General features: G+C 41.4%; 1 protein-coding gene across 3 annotated transcripts in view; it reads left to right on the top strand.

Moving 5' to 3' along the window:
• LOC138631294 (polypeptide N-acetylgalactosaminyltransferase 10-like) overlaps positions 1-16,545 on the top strand; it is a 119,303-nt gene that overhangs the window by 68,061 nt on the left and 34,697 nt on the right. For all 3 annotated transcript variants that reach the window (XM_069716151.1, XM_069716144.1, XM_069716138.1), the window contains exons 2-4: positions 1,685-1,787; positions 4,728-4,866; positions 9,563-9,729. In XM_069716151.1, the coding sequence (XP_069572252.1) occupies positions 1,697-1,787; positions 4,728-4,866; positions 9,563-9,729 (397 nt within the window). In that variant the 5' untranslated portion in view covers positions 1,685-1,696. The remainder of the gene's footprint in view (positions 1-1,684; positions 1,788-4,727; positions 4,867-9,562; positions 9,730-16,545) is intronic.

The raw sequence follows: 16,545 nt of genomic DNA, 5'->3' as shown, positions 1-16,545 counted from the left end.
AAAAAAATCAAAGGAAGGTCCGCAAGCGAGGCAAAAGTCGGAACATAAAAACTCACAATTCTGGAGGGAAAACTCCAGAAGGACGAGCCAGGATGCAACGAGAACACGGCGATGATCTGACACGGGAGGAAGGGAGATTATTAGACACAAGCGGGACAACTAAAACGAGACACGTCGTGAGTACCAAAATAACCGACGTGAAAACTTTTAAGGACGAAACCAAATGAGGGGAAACAAGAAATCCAACAAAACAACGAGAACAGACTGAAATGGACAGATAAGACAAAGAGACAAAACCGAACAACGAGGATGAACTGTGACAACCGAGGGCATGAAATGTTTCTCTCTTTATCGTTGCGGGAGTTTTTTTTTTTTTTTAACCCAAAGCCATCGTCAGAACAAATTATCCGCGGTGATTACACGCTTGTTGTTCTCGCTTTGTGAAACTGAATTGTCGCTTGCGTTCGCTTGACATCCAGCAGCTTGTAATGACGCGTTCGTCGGAAATGTATCTAACGTAGTGACGCGGGGATTTATTGTTGTTTTGTACAGTATCTTTACCACCGCGGCTGATTGGCCTGGCTGTCTCTGTCGAAGTCGGGCAGACGTGGAAGTAAACAGACAAAAGACAACAACAATCCAACTATGGAGAACAGCTGGTTTCCGCTCACATGAAGACACGCGCGCCCGTCGCTCGTCATGGCGGTTGGTTTGACTTCGCCGCGGTATCAGCTAACAGCCTGGTTAATAGCATCCCATGCAGTCAGACGTGTCGTTTGTATTAACAACATTTCACTAATTGCATCCTCCCATGGAGCTAATTAATTTACCATTGTGCTGTGATCCTATAATATCTTGAGACACTGAAAGTCATTTTCTAAAGCGGAGAGAATTTCTAAATGGCTTTCTTTTGCATTATAATGCTGAGGAGAGAATAATAGCTTATGGTGATGAGGGTGTGTGTGTGTGTGTGTGTGTGTGTGTGTGTGTGTGTGTGTGTGTGTGTGTGTGTGTGTGTGTGTGTGTGTGTGTGTGTGTGTGTGTGTGTGTGTGTGTAATGGCTATGAAACTGAGTGCTATTTTCTACGTGTCATACAAATAAAAAGCAGACTTTTTTTTCTCTCTCTCTGTGTAAACGCCTCAGCTGTCAGCAGCACATTTCAGGAAGAAAGATAAAACTCATGCTGCTTTTGGCTGAAAGCCAGGAGAAAGATGGAAGTTTGATTTCTTCCTACAAATGTGTGTGTTTGGGGGGAAAAAAAGAACGAATTGCAGCTTGTATTCAAGCACATTACTGCACCGGTTTTTTTTTTTTTTTTTTTTTTTTTTTTACTGCTAAATGCCAAAGATAAAGATGATCCTGTCGTTGTTCCTTTTTTTTTCTCTTGAAATCCGACCGTATTTAGATGAAAGAATTCGTTTTTTATGGAAAAATGTCAAGATAACTCATCACACATTTGAAAGCATAGCGTCCTCCACGGTCTTTAGCAGCATATGCTTCCCATATCGATCGTATTTTCTTTGAATGCATTTAAAGATGAAGAATTTTTTTTGGGAGTGAAGTGACTAAGCTTTTGTCGAACATTGTGTTATTAAAAAAAAATGACGAATGGCTAAATTCAGATCAGCAGGAAGGACGTGACGGGAGTCTTTAACGTCATCTATATTTTCTGTGCTCCTGCAGGGGTTGAACCACATGCGTAAGGTCGCTCAGGTGGGACCCGACGGTGTGCGGCGAACAGACTGGCACGACTACGCGGCGATGAGGAGAGATGCCACTCGCATCGGTAGGTCCTAACTTTTTGCTGATGCTGCCGTTTTTGTTCGGGCATGTTTGCTGAGAACATCTGCTCTCTTTTCCCTCGAGGCCACACACGTACACACACTCCAGCGCTACAATTCAATTGTCTTTTTCTTTTTTTTTTTCTTTTTCTTAATTCCCTCCAAATGGATTTCTCTCTCTCTTTTTCAGAAACCCGTTCGAATCAATGCTGCGGGTACTGTTCTGAGTTCATAATTAAACACGGTTAATCTTCTACAATAAGCATCGATTCTTCCTCAGGCCGTGAGCAGGACGCTGCTTTTTCTTTCGGTTAAAGATGTAACGGCTGGAATTGGCTTTTATGTGGTATTAGGACAAACCTAGCTGGTAAATGACCTGCATTTGTATGAGAGTACCAAGTGATTTGAGACTTTAAACGATCATACAGTTGTGGACACAATCAATAGTTTGGGGTTTGTTCAAGCATCATGCAGAGAAACGTATGGAGAGACCATGAAGCTGCGAAGTGAAGGGGAGCTGTTTCAGGCACACCTGGTTCCAGGAGTAAATGCGCCATTCATTTTCTCCATAGACGCTGATAGGTGTCTCACAGTTGATGTACTTCCACAGCTTGCAGGGGAACAAACTCCTGGCAGATACAAAGCCAAAAGAAAGTAAAAGTATAAGCCTGTGTGCATTAAAAAGTAACACGTTTAATTCAACAGCAAATCACAACACAGGTTATTTAAAAACACAGAAACTACACGAGGAGGGGAGTCAACAAAACAGTAAGCACAAACTATGGGAGAAAGAAAGCATTCAGTTACTCTCAAGGTGCATTTGGTTAACAAACATCCATTCTCTAAGGTTAGAATTCAGTCACATGCACCACTAATGGTGAATGAATATAACTATTTTGCTGCTGAGAAAGCTGATAGTAAATTCCAAAGCTGAAATGAGTCAAAAACACATTTTCATCATCATGTGATTGAAAAGTGAAACACGTGGAAGTGAGATGAGTTAAAAGGGTCTTCCTCAAGAAAAGCACAGCATCACATTGCTAAGTGCGGGTGATGTCATTGAGCTGCCTTAAATCTGAAAAAAAAAGTGTTTACGGACAAAAAAAAGGATAAATCATCTTTTATGTACCCATAAAGACCAAAATGGCGGCACGTTCAAGGGATGACGGATCACTTCTCTGTATTATCTGTTAAATATGCACCGCGCGTGGTGTCAAACTGTGAATCATAATCACGTGAAACATGTGCTGAGCGAGCAAAAAAAAAAAAGAAGTGTGCACCGCCCGGCGAAAACACGAGCGAGACCTGTGAGCGTCTAAACTTTGAGATTTTATTTCTCTGGCTTCAGATTTGCTCGAGGAGGGCTTGAAATCTTAATTTCACTGATCTATGTCAAAAGTTTGTTATGCAGGGACAAGTACGGCGGTTAAGGAGAAGAGTTTATCTCCAAAATGAGCCATTAAAGTGAGGAGTTATTTTCCCCAGTTATTACCTTCAGGAATGTGGACAGATCATTTCTGCCTAATGGGACAAGGCAGCTCACTTTAATTTGATGCTCTCTTCTGACTGTAGAGCCTCCGTGTGTGTGTGTGTGCGTGTGCGTGTGTGTGTGTGTGTGTGGAGTGCATTGATGAGTGGCTAATGAAACACGCAGCACAATGTAATTTGATGCACTCTCCTGAGATGAGCTTAAGCTTCACGATGTTTGTGTGTTAGAAATGGTTGCGAGAACGTGATTAGGTACACACGCATGTGTGCCTTTCAATCATCTGAGCAAAGTGCCGAATATATATATATATATATAGTATATATCTGCTGTATATTGTGTTTTATATTGAGCGTCTCAGTCTAGAGCTGAAACGATTTGCTCATTAATTACTCAATCAACTGAAAAGTCATTAGTGTCAGTCAAGCGACAGCTTGATAAACTTCCTCAAATTCACCGTTTAGTTTTTTTTTAAATATGATTTTAAATATCTTGGCCTTAGGACTGTTCGTCAGAATAAACTAGCTTGGCTACTTACTGCTTGTCATGTCCAGGGGTGACACACACGAACAGGAATAATGAACCAAAAACAGTAAAAAATAAAATAAATAACAACAACAACAAAAAGGATAAACTTATGGAACAATTACATAAGTTCGAGTCTCGTTTTGCCTTCAAGACCCAAATCAATACTGAATAAATGTCTGCGATGTGCTCCATCATTCATTTCAGCTTGCGGGCCGGGGCTTTAAGTTCAATGGCCTCAAATTTAAATGATCCACGATCGACCACAGCGCCAACACCATAAATCAGAATAACCAGCGTCCAGTTATTTAAAAAAAAATCCGAATGCTGATTCTCCACAATTAATTACACTTAAATGTCTGTGGTATATTAAAGCTTTGTGCATCAAATCCTTTCATTCCAGACAGTCTGTGAAACTACTCGCAAGCTTAGTGCATTTGAAGTGCATGAAGAATTCTATTTTTGTGACCATACGCAGTATTCATCACATTTACATAGGAATTGTTTTGATTTGTTGTGTTTGCACGGGTGTTCTTACTTAAATTAGTAAAATTGTTCTTATTTAGATCATTTTTTCCAGCTTTTTTCCAGCTGCTTTGAATGTGTTATACTTATCGTTTAACTCTTACTCTTGTTTGGTTTTGTTTCGTCCAGTAAATTAAATACCTCCGAACAAAAAAAAGGTGGACAAATTCTTGTAAATCTAACATAACCATAATACTGTAATTTATTTGCCAAAATCCCCACACCTGTCTCCTGCAGTCGAGAGGTCTTAAAGGTAGAAAGGTTGATTTCAGCTCTACTGTTTACGTGTGTGTGTGTGTGTGTGTGTGTGTGTGTGTGTGTGTGTGTGTGTGTGTGTGTGTGTGTGTGTGTGTGTGTGTGTGAGTGTACGCACACCGTGGTGAGCAAATTGTGTATGTTTGTTTGATAGGTAACGGTGAACAGGGGAAACCGTTCCCTCTCACGGAAACCGACCAGGTCGACCAGGCCTACAGGGAAAACGGCTTCAACATCTACGTCAGCGACCGGATCTCCCTCAACCGCTCGCTTCCCGACATCCGGCATGAAAAGTGAGTCCTGCGTGTGAGTTGCGTTGGTGTGTGTGTGTGTGTGTGTGTGTGTGTGTGTGTGTGTGTGTGTGTGTGTGTGTGTGTGTGTGTGTGTGTATGTGTTTTTGAGCTTCTGGCTAAATGAATGCGCTCCAAAGCAAAATAACTAATTTTCTGTGCACAGTTAATATTGAATGTTTTAGTTTACTGCTGAAGTCTCATCCTCTCCATTCAAATTTAGTTTTGTCATTTTCTAGTCCTTGGGAAAAAAAAAAAAAAAAAAAAAAAAAGCGAGCGAGCCAGCAGGATTTTAATGTGTGCACTACTCACAATGATGAACCAACAGGTGCACTCGTGCAGCAGTTTTTGGGCTTCTTCCATCAGTTCTGTAATAAAGCTTATGAGAATTCGAAACCGAGACGAGGAAAACATTTTTTTAAATACTCGTAGCAGTAACACCAGTGAACTGTTTGTTTGTAATCTTTAGAAAGCCTTTGCATCCGAAAGGGCTCGGCAATTAAGTCTGTTATATTAGCGTTCATGCTTAGCATTGATTATGACAGGTGTAATATCTAGGCATTGACGGCTCACCTGCTTCGTACGTCACCGGCCCATCAGACGGCTGTTATCTGCTGTCATTGGGACCGTTGACACGGCGGCGTGCAGAGCCGTTCTACTCGGCTAAACCAAATACAGTAGATAACTGTCGGAGAGCACCAGAGACAGGCGTACGGCACCTTCATCGTCACGGTAACAACAATAAACACGTGGTTGACGTTTAGTTTAAAATAAGTACGCGACGATATGTGAAATATGTCAACGTTTTACTTGATACTTTGCAGTTACTTGCAAAGTTACTCCCTCCCCGAACTACTTCCTACGTGGACCTTCTCACGCTTTATACCACCTCATCCACAGACTGAAGATAAAAATGGTATAGTATTCTCCGGGTCTGAAAAAAAAACCAACTGAAAGTCTCTGGAGGTTTCCTCCACTGAGACTCGCATTCAAGAAGCGTCAGCTTCTCTTATGAGTTCATGAATAATTTCCAAAAGTCATTATGGTGTCATTAACTATTTCCTTTCCAAAAATAATCATGTAATTATTGAGATGTTAGGCCTCGAAGAGCTGTACATTTGGGGCGATGCCTGGTTTGATTCACTCAGTTGCTCCTCCCCATCTCGTCCAAATATGGTCACTTCTGGCTCCAAAAAAACAACAACCCAAAATGGCGACGGACAAAATGCCAGAGTCGATGCAACACTCTGGGTTGCCACTTAACCTGAACTAACTTCCTCCTTTGCTCCCTTCATAATTACTACGGCCACTAAAGGTCATATAGTAGGTGTAGTTTGCTGAAGCTTAATTATGGGAGTAATGACAACTTATAACAGCCATTTAACTGGCTGATGACATCAGAATCAGGTGGTGCGCTTTATTCTCAACATGTTGATATCATTCGGTAAACCTTCCACAAGTACCTCGAATTGATTCATCTCTATGGGAACAGCAGGTCTTGGAGAGGATGTTTGTGTAGCATTTGTCAAGGATTACTGTGCTGCATCAGGAAATAATGAAAAAAGAAAAAAAAAAAATCTAATTTCTCCTCAAGGAACTCGAACCTGTCCAGACTCCTGTGAACTGTGTGCTCCTTTCAATCTCAGATTTCATTGTGAAAAGCCCTTTAATCAGAGCTTTTCTTTTGCTGGAGGAGAACTTTCCACTGACACTTGACCTGCCCTCCTCTTTCATGTGGAAAACAGCTCTGAACGCTTCCTTTCTGTCGATTTCCACCTCGGAGGACTGGTTCTTTTTTTTTTTTTTTATCTGTGTTTATAAAAGCAGGGCTTCCTTCACCTAACACATCTCTTGCAATGACCTGTCTGTGTGGGTACTAAGAACACCGGCAACATCTCTAAACATTCAGCCACATGGAGCGAGTTTCTTATATATATCAGCAGTGTAGTTCTCAGGCAGCTTTGTGGTGTGACTAAGTGGAAGGAAAGGTGGTGTTTTAATTGATGGTGCTTATAAATGCATGTGACAGCTGTTTCTGAAGTCCAATGCTGACACACTTCCCTACATTCTCTACACTAAAAAAATAAATAATGCTCTTCCATGTTAGGACTCTTACTTGTGTGTTGATAATGTAGTGTTGTTTCAAATCGCACACTGCTGTTCTGGTGAACGCACCACCCGCCAAAATATCTGCAGCTTTAATTATTTTACCCAGAAATTTTTTTGTGCCCTTTAACACACTCAATAAACACACTGATTCTTCTGTCCAGCAGTTCAGGAACATCTGCAGCATTCCTTGGACGCCTTTAATTAGAATATTCTTTATGTCGGTGGCCCCGCCCCCATTCCTGTAGGTAGACAAGATGGTGATCGTTTAGGGTGGAAAGTGTGGCAGACCAGTTTCAGACCTGTTCTCCTGTCTTGTTTTGAGAGCATCATCCTGGTACTTGTAGTGCTCTGCATGTCTCTGTACTGGACAGTGGTGAATGAATGCACTCAAAATAGTGAGTGTTAGTACACGAGTACAACATCTGGAACACAGTGTCAAGACCTTTCGACTGAGTCTCTGAATACTGTGCAGCAAAGCAAAACCTGCCCGGCAAAGGAGAAAAAAAAGTTGTTTTTCCAAAAATTCCAGGATTTTAAGCGGGTAAACACTCAAGTCTTGTACGTTTTAGTTCATCGTGGGCAAGACTTGTCCCTGCGCACACTGGGAGTGAGTCAGCGAACACCTCAGACAGATGGATGACTAGTCTGAAATCAGGGTGAACGGGTTTAGAAATGACATCGACTCACACTCGCGTTCAGTTTTCTTCTTATTTGCCGTGTTTCAGGTCCGGTTAAGGTTGAGGACAACAGAAAAAACAACGTAAACGTCAAGTGCTTACAAAAACACAATCTTGTTTTAACGTGGTTGTAATGAAATGATCAGCATATAAATGTTCTTAAAGAAGGAAGGCTGTTGAGGACTGATGTTGCCCCCCCCCCTGAATGCCATCAATGCATCACTCATCACTCATCACTCCCCTGCGTCCAATCCGATCCCCCCCCCCCACCCACCCTCCCCACCTCCACCTGGTCTGCGTCTGCCTCTCAGGTGATTGGCAGGTCGTCGGTTGCCTCCGAGGCAGCCGGTCTCAGAACCTGCGACTGACACATTCGATTTCTGCACGCTGACAAGATTTAATTGAAGCACACGCTCACTTACTCACCTCCAACCCCCACCCCCACCCCCACCCCCACCCCACAAGGTTTGTTAAGATTCACCGGCTGGGCCGCCTGTCTATCACTCCGCCCGCCTGTCTTCCAGTGTTCATATTTGAATGAGTAACACGCAGGCCGATGTTCAACACGGACATTGATCGACTGACACAGTTCACTACACACTTTTTCCTACCCTTCGAGAGCAGGACCGTTAACTCTCCCCCGGCGATTAGCGCCTCAGGAGGGGTCCCGGCCGCTCGCCGTGATGGTAATTTACGAGGTGATCGCTGCGACCCGTCACCGGAGCGCATGTTGGCAGCTGATAACCGCTGCATGTGCTGCAAATAATGAAATTATAGAGCTCGCCTCTGAGGCGGGAGGAACTCGTCGGCACGTCTGAAGGTCTTCGCATCGTAAAAGGTCAAACTGTCGTTGTCATAGACCCAATTTAATCACTGCAGATACTTTGTCAGGTCATTTGTGTGCCTTTTTATTCATTTCACTGAGTAACTAGAGACTAATTTATTAATCCAAAGACAAATACTATCTGTTGTGAGACTCCTGCAGCTTTTTCTTTTTAAATTGTAAGTATATGGATTTAGGCCTCTGACATGCAAAGATGAACCACTGAAAGCTGTTTAATCTCTGTGTCCAAAATCAATCTCTGGATTTCATGTGTCCAGTAACAAGACTTTGGGGAACTTCTTTCTTCCCAGATTTCTAGCCAGGAACACAGATTGCTTTTAGGGATTGCTTTTTTTGACAGATGATTGTTCTCATGCAGTCTTACACTTTACCGTTAAGTAGAAAATGTCATTTTTCTGAAACATATGATCACTACAATATTCTTATATATTATATTGAGGAACAGGTCAGGAGACAATGTGCTCTAAACCTCTGTATATAGGCCATATAAGAAATGAAAAACAGTCCTTGGAATTTGTCCTCTCTCTACGATTGTCACTGGATTGAATCTTCAGAAGCTTCAGAGAAGATTGCACCTGCATTTCGCCGAACTGAGTAGAGCTGCTGTCCACTAGCCGCTCTCAAACACATCCATTGAAGCGCTGAATCTGTGTATCACCTCAGTGACCGCAGTGAACAGTTCACGTCTTGGATCTCTCTGCTGTCCTTTTCCCTCTCTGCTCTCCGCTCAACCCCGACCTGTCGAGGCAAATGCTCCGCCCACCTCTGAGCCTGGTTCTGCTGTAAGGACTTTAATGTTAAGTGCCATGAAATAACCTGTGTTGTGATGTGGCGCTATAGAAATACAATTGAATTGAATTGAATTGAATTAAATTGACCTTAGATCTGCTGAAGAGGCAGGTGGGCGACAGAAGAACAGCTGCTCGCTGAATGAGGGGTGTGAATGAGATGGTCCTGTCCTTCCTGGAGAAGGAACAAACAAAAAAAACAAAGACAGAAAAAAACAGAACTATATGAAGTGCTGTTTTTAAAAAATATATATATTTATTTTGTTTGCGCGTGTGTGTAGATGTAAACAGAAGCTGTATGCAGAGAAGCTGCCCAACACCAGCATCATCATCCCGTTCCACAACGAGGGCTGGTCGTCGCTGCTGAGGACGGTCCACAGCGTGCTCAACCGCTCTCCTCCACAGCTCATCGCCGAGGTCATCCTGGTCGACGACTTCAGCGACAAAGGTACGGTGAGATTATAACACGGGAAACATCCACAAAAGAGCAGCCCAACTTGCTGGAAACCTGATCAATCAGGGGACTGTTGGGCTGGAGAGACAGAATCTCTGCTGAAAGTGTACATTTTTGCGCCGTAGAGCCCAAAATAAACCGTGTACGTCGTTACCACAGCAACCCACGCAGAGAGCCTGGTGATGCCCAAACGCACTAAATCCGATCTATTCACTCACAAATAACAGCGTGGACAGTGTGTCCTAAAGATCCGATTGGAGAAAAAAAAAAAAAATCAGATTTTCCTGCCTCTGCAAACTCCCAAAGCTTGGAAAACATGGTTTATACTGAAGATTATGAATGTCGGATGGAAGGTTAAGTATAAGAGGACATTATTCTGCAACCATGCAACAATACTAAGGACGTGTTTGCTCCAAACAGCTGCCGAGGACCCACATGTGTTGAAGAGAGTGGTACACGTTGCCAAGTGTCCTCTACGGAGACACTAACATGAGCTGTTTTTAAGGCTGGATTGCTCTTTGCGAGAGTTAATATTGCCAAAATGTTCCACTAAAACAAGTTTTTGAAGAGATATCCGACATAATAAACACACTGAGGACATGTAGGTTTGTGTACGCGTGTGTGCGTGTGTGTGTGTGTGTGTGCGTGCGTGCACGCGTGTGCGTGTGTTATTGCATCTCTCACTCTCCCTTCATCAGGCCTCTTAAGAAAGTGTTTAACTCCTTGTTAATTAGTGCACTCTGTCACGGTCCCTCGTTGAAGGATGTGTTTACCTCTCGTCTCCACGGTAATGAGACGTTCCGCTGCCTCAGACTCATTTAGAGGTTTAACACCCATCACAGCTCCGGGACAAGACCCTCCCGCTGCTGCTGCCAAGCCGAGCGGAAACCAAAACTGCCAAAACTTGTGCTGGAGTCATCGAAATTTTAAAAGCTACTGGACGCTTAATTAAAAGCCTTGTTACTTTAAAAAAAAAAAAAAATATGTGCGCATGTTAAGTAGTTTGTGGAGCCTTTGAGGTTACAACAGATGGCACGAAACTCAACATTCAAAATCACATCGTTTTTGTTTGGAGATTTGTTTGGCAGCAATGTAGTTTTTCGTGTGTATTATTTCCAAAATAAAAAAAAAAACAACGACGTTCTCATAAATAATGCAACACACATTTTTTTTGTGGTTGCAACCGTGGCAGCAGTTATCCACAGAGCAGAGTTGGGTTGCAGCATAAGAAACCAGAGGAGCTGAATAATCAAAGTAAAAAAAAAATATATATATATATATATAAAAAGTATTCTAAAGTTTTAAAGTTGTCATTACCAAGTGCACATGGAAGCACATTAGAAATGAGCACAATGTTTCTGTTGCATGAACAGATTACAAGTTATGTTCGCATGAAAACAACATCTTAGCAGTTGAACACAACTTTCACAATCTTTCCCAAAACGTTAAGGCTCTGAACAACCACATTGGTGTTTTCAATTACTTGGTTAATTAGACCTGTGTTCCCTAATTCATTCTGTTTAATTAAATGCTTGAGCGCTTTTAATTTGAAGTAATACAGGAAGTGTTTAGTTTGTGTTGACGCGTGATGCAGTAACTTTGAAAGCACTAATGGTCACTGATCATAATGAGGCTTCAAATTGATTTTGTGAATCAATTATTAGGTCCTAAATGTAATTATGTCAAATTGGACCATCCCATTTGTTGCTCTTGGCTCTCTTGAATGACGCATTTGCTTCGGATCTTCAAACTCGCAAATATGAATTCTAACTGGATCCAGAAAACTGAAAACTTTATTTCCTCACTTGGAGAAAAAAACGTTGCTTTCCTGACAGATGTGTACAGAAAATATATATATATATATACTCAACACACATATGTATATACACATACATACATACACACACATTTATATGTGTATATACACATACATACGTACATATATATGTATGTGTATATACATATATATATATATGTGTGTTGAGTAGAATGTCTTTTTCCTTTGTTTAGCAAATGCAAAACAATCATATTCGAATGTATTTGTCTGTTATACAGTAAAAAAATATTCCTCAGATAATTTTTCCACAAAGGGATTTAAAAAAAAAAAAAAGTTATGTACCACTCAGCCCAATTAAAAAAACAAACAAAAATACCTCCCAATCATGTGACTTCCTCTTGTAAGTCCTTGTTTGGCTCTTCACCGCTCCGTGACAAACTTCCAATAAAGTAAACTTTTGCATCAGGATTCAGACAAAGAAAACTGGAAACTTCGGTGCTCCCGTCTCCTCACAACCTCCCTACGGGTGGGAAGTGACGGACAAGTGTGTTGTGCGAAAATAGGCAGGAACCTGGGATGGGTCTGGGCCCCCCTGTTGTCAGGATTGATGGGAAAACATTAGCCAGCCGCGGGGAGGGGATTTAACCTCTGCAGATCGTCTGCTCTGACGCTCCCTCTAACCGCCGCTGTCATTTGATAAGAAATGACTCCGGCTGTAATTAAGGCTTTAAGAGACACACAGACGAAGTGCACTTCAATCAGTTCTGGTCTCTGGTCGAGCGACTCGTGTTACGAAGTCGGAGAGAATGGTCCCGCACAGTTCCTGCGCAGAGTACCACAGATTGATGCTCGGCTTTGAACATGATGAATGAGGGAGCGAGTGCATAATGGAGGAGGAGAGAAAAACCTGATTCAGTGTGAAGTGTGGTTCAGACTCGCAGGCCGCTGCTTAATTTCAGGCTCACGTATTCACTTACCGAGCTGAGGAATAATTTTCTGCAAGAATGTGTGAGGGAGGAAGATGAATGGATGATGTGCGTAAATAAGTCGCGTCCCCGCTTTCAAACATGATGATGAGATTTACTCCTTTGAGAATGTTTTTCGAAGTCAGTGTTGGGGGTGGGGGGTGGGGTGGGGGGTTCAGGGTGTTAACGCAGTCTTTTCAAAATAAGGAAAATTGATTTTTATGCACTTGATGCACATGGAGACGAGAAATCTGCAAAACACACGACAAATACAAACTCAAAAGACGAACCACCCGTTTTTGTTTTTTGTTAGGAAATGCAACACACGCGCGCACACACATAAAACAGAGGCTTGCTTGATTGATTAGACCTTTTCTCACGTGTGTGCACAGATTGTTTGATTGACATCTCCTTAACGACTCCCTTTCTAGCTTTTTTTTTGGGCCTTTTTAGTGGTAAAAATTGCACTCATGATTATAATTAGCACACAAAAAAAAAAAATCTGTTAGCATCACACTACCCAGCATATCATTGGCCAGGTTCGCCGTTCAAAGAAGTGCAATCAGCCCAAATAAATGAAAACACTTGTGGGAGCGGTTGGGCCCGGTCTCATATCCGTTTTGGTTCTATCTCCCAGGTTCAGTGCATCTCAAGTTCAGTTTAGTATTCAGTTCATTAAAATGTTAACGTTTTTTTTTTACCAAATCACCTGGGAAAGATCATCCAACCTGGGTGATTTAAAAAAATAAATAATAAACAGGTGGATAGCCATGTTCATGTTTTAATATTTGCATCACTGAGTCAGAGGTCAGCTTTGATAATAAAATTACAGTTTGAGTATTTATGCTTCGGTAATTGTTTGAGTGGGAGCAACGGACGTTGACCTCATTCTCACATGGAATAAAGTTGGATGAGTAAAACAGTTGAACTCTGAACAGTGGTGCAATTTTGATATTTAGACAAAATTAAAATCCAGTTTAACAATTTAACTCAAAATGCATCAAAATACGGACCTCAAAAATCAAAATTGTAAGTTAGCATGTTACCAGCTGCGCCTCGCTTATTAAAACAGCTTAATAAAGCCAATTTAGCTAATTGTTGAATTAACCACAAGCATGACTTAAAGACATGAATACAGACATGAAGGCACACATCCTCTTTTTTGCAGCTTTGAGAGCGCCTCCTTTTTATTTACAGCTCAAATAACGACGACGATTATTACATGAGCAGCTCGGGATCTAATTGTCATTCACAAAACAGAAACAATCTGCGTGAGTCATTGACAGCCCAACACACCCTGACAAAAGGTAGAACACACACACACACACACACACACACACACACACACACACACACACACACACACACACACACACACACACACACACACACACACACACACACACACACACACGCGCGCTAAGAAACCCTCTCAATCGGTTCTTTTGCCTCTCTGCTGAGCAGCAGTTCCAGTCTTCAGTCATACTAATGCCCTGTTCCATTTCCAACACTTCATTATTTCATTATGCAGCAGAGCTGCTTGTAACCGTCATCCTGAGGCAAATTAAATCATGTGGAAACTGATTTTTTTTTTTTTTTTTTTTTTTTTAAATGCTGTGAAATTTGCCTGTGAGGTGAGTGAGATTACACTTCTTGGAAGGTAGATATGTAGAAATGACCTCCAGTTTTTTTATTAATGCAGGACCTTCAGCGGCTATTTCAAATCTAAATGTCAGAGATGTGTAGCGTCCATCATGAAATTTAATAATTGGAGATTTAGGGAGAACCATATGCGCCTTTTATTATTTCACAACATATCCACCGCAGTGCATGAAACTGGGCCTGACAGAACCCACTGATTTAGCGATTAAATAGCTAACAGAATGATACTAATTACCAATTTGCATTTAGTAAAAGTAAATGCAAGTAATTTCACAAGCATAAGCCTGTTTCCAGCTCGTCAAATGGGAGAATTTGCTGCTTTTGTCTGTTTTATATAATGGTAAACGAAATATGTTTGGTATTTCAACTATTAGTCAGTTTTGAGATGTTACATTGCCAAAAACAATCGACAATGGAAATTAAAGCTTGGTTGGCTGATGTTATTGGGCATTATCTGATATTAGCTGATTGGCGATTTATTGTTATCATTTTATACAGAATGTCAGCTGACAAAATAACAATAAACTGAAGTACAGGAGAGATTTTTGAAACAACATCACCACAGTTTCTACACCAGAGAGTAGATACAGCTTTATATGTCAACTGTAAAACAGCCTTTTGAGTACATTTCTATGGATTGTATTGAACATATATTATCAGCCAATATATAATCAATGGATGTCATTTGTCTCTCTCTGAACCCCTCCACAGTCGCTCTGTTTGTAACAGCTAATCCAGATATTCTTAACAATAACACCTTTTAAAGAAATCAAATTTAATACACGTGTCTATAATGCCGACATTAAAGGCCATATTTTGTTGTCACCAGTTTAATCCCTAAACATACCGCTGTACACAACATCCCAATGGCCCCTGGTCTGTTGACATAATCACTCAACAGTCTGTCACCATCCTCCAATTAACAGATTCCTAAAGAATAAAATCAAACCCCGCGAGCAGCCCTCAGGAGTTGTGTACTAACTCCAGGGTTGGCTGCCATCTGTTTCACAGCCAGCTGCAGGTGATGAATACTCTTTGTCAGGTGCCACTGATGTTGGAGAGCTACCATAGCAACAAGAGCTCCAGAGGTGCGGCGGGGAAATTGGCTGTGGGGGTAAATCACTTGCCCTCTCATTCGTCAAACCATCCATATATTCACACCTGTGACTCGTTCCCGGTTGGAAAAAGAGTGGAAGTCTATTTTGTCATAGACACCTTTTGAATTTTCTCCCCACCACCGACCCGACATTCATTCGTAAATATCGTGGGCAATGCTAATGACGCTCGATAAGCATGATGGAGGTTTATGGTTTAGTTCAGCGCAGAAAGCAGCAAATTAAACAGTTTGTACAGATAATCATGTTTGACTTGTATCCTTTTCTTCTCCTATCTGATAGATAGATAGATAGATAGATAGATAGATAGATAGATAGATAGATAGATAGATAGATAGATAGATAGATAGATAGATAGATAGATAGATAGATAGATAGATAGATAGATAGATAGATAGATAGATAGATAGATAGATAGATAGATACTTTATTAATCCCACAAGGGCAAATCTTTTAGGTGACATTTCCTTTCTTTGGTACTTAAGGTTCTCAGGCAACTTTTTTTAAGTAAAAAAAAAAAAGTAGGACCGGACATTATTTTGTGCTATCAGAATTGGAAAGGTGAAGGAAAGTACCATTTCACTCTTTCAAATTTCCCAAACTTAACTGCCTTCGGCTGAAAGAAAGGTTTCAGTGAAATAACCCCCCGCTGTCAAATGGCAGAGGAAACATCACGAGGCAGCTTTTTTTATTCTCTCTTTATTCTCTTAATTTTCACCCTATGGCAGATTTTGCACTAAAGCACACGTCCTCCTCCTACTGTATGCCGCGGTGCTTTAGCCTTGATACGGAGTAAATCATCACTCAGTTTTCTTTCCTTGAGGGTTTTACATTTTCTTTTTTTTTTCTTTTTTTTAAGATTTGAGTTGAGGCCAGTTCACAATGTCAGGGGAGAGTGACTCCCACTCTTTCACTGGCTGCCCCTGGGTTTATCCCTGCCTCTCTCTCCCTCACACCGTTACCACATCTGACCAGCAGTCAGCTCAGATTTACTGCCGGCAGCTCAACTGTGACACTCGGCTGCAGACAGTGAGCATGTTTTTGCGAACAAAGCTGACAACGACGCTCTTATATTCTCCTCGTTTGGACTCTCGTCTTCCCCATCATTTCTTTGCCTTACTACTTTACAGATACACTACTAAGCTCTAAGCAGTGGTATAATTTTAGATGTAAATCCACTTCATGTTAAATATATTAATATAGCATTATTGGATGTGATGTTATTGTGGTGTGATGGCTGTGGAAAAATGCAAAACAAATGGTGTGAATTTTCAAAAAAATAGATGGATTC

Source organism: Brachyistius frenatus, unplaced genomic scaffold (assembly GCF_029030835.1).
Source record: "Brachyistius frenatus isolate BFR_SWC_R1_liver_20210118 unplaced genomic scaffold, ASM2903083v1 Contig_5, whole genome shotgun sequence".
Taxonomy (NCBI): Eukaryota; Metazoa; Chordata; class Actinopteri; family Embiotocidae; genus Brachyistius; species Brachyistius frenatus.
Note: the sequence above shows the minus strand (reverse complement) of the source record. Positions and strands in the feature narration are given on the sequence as shown.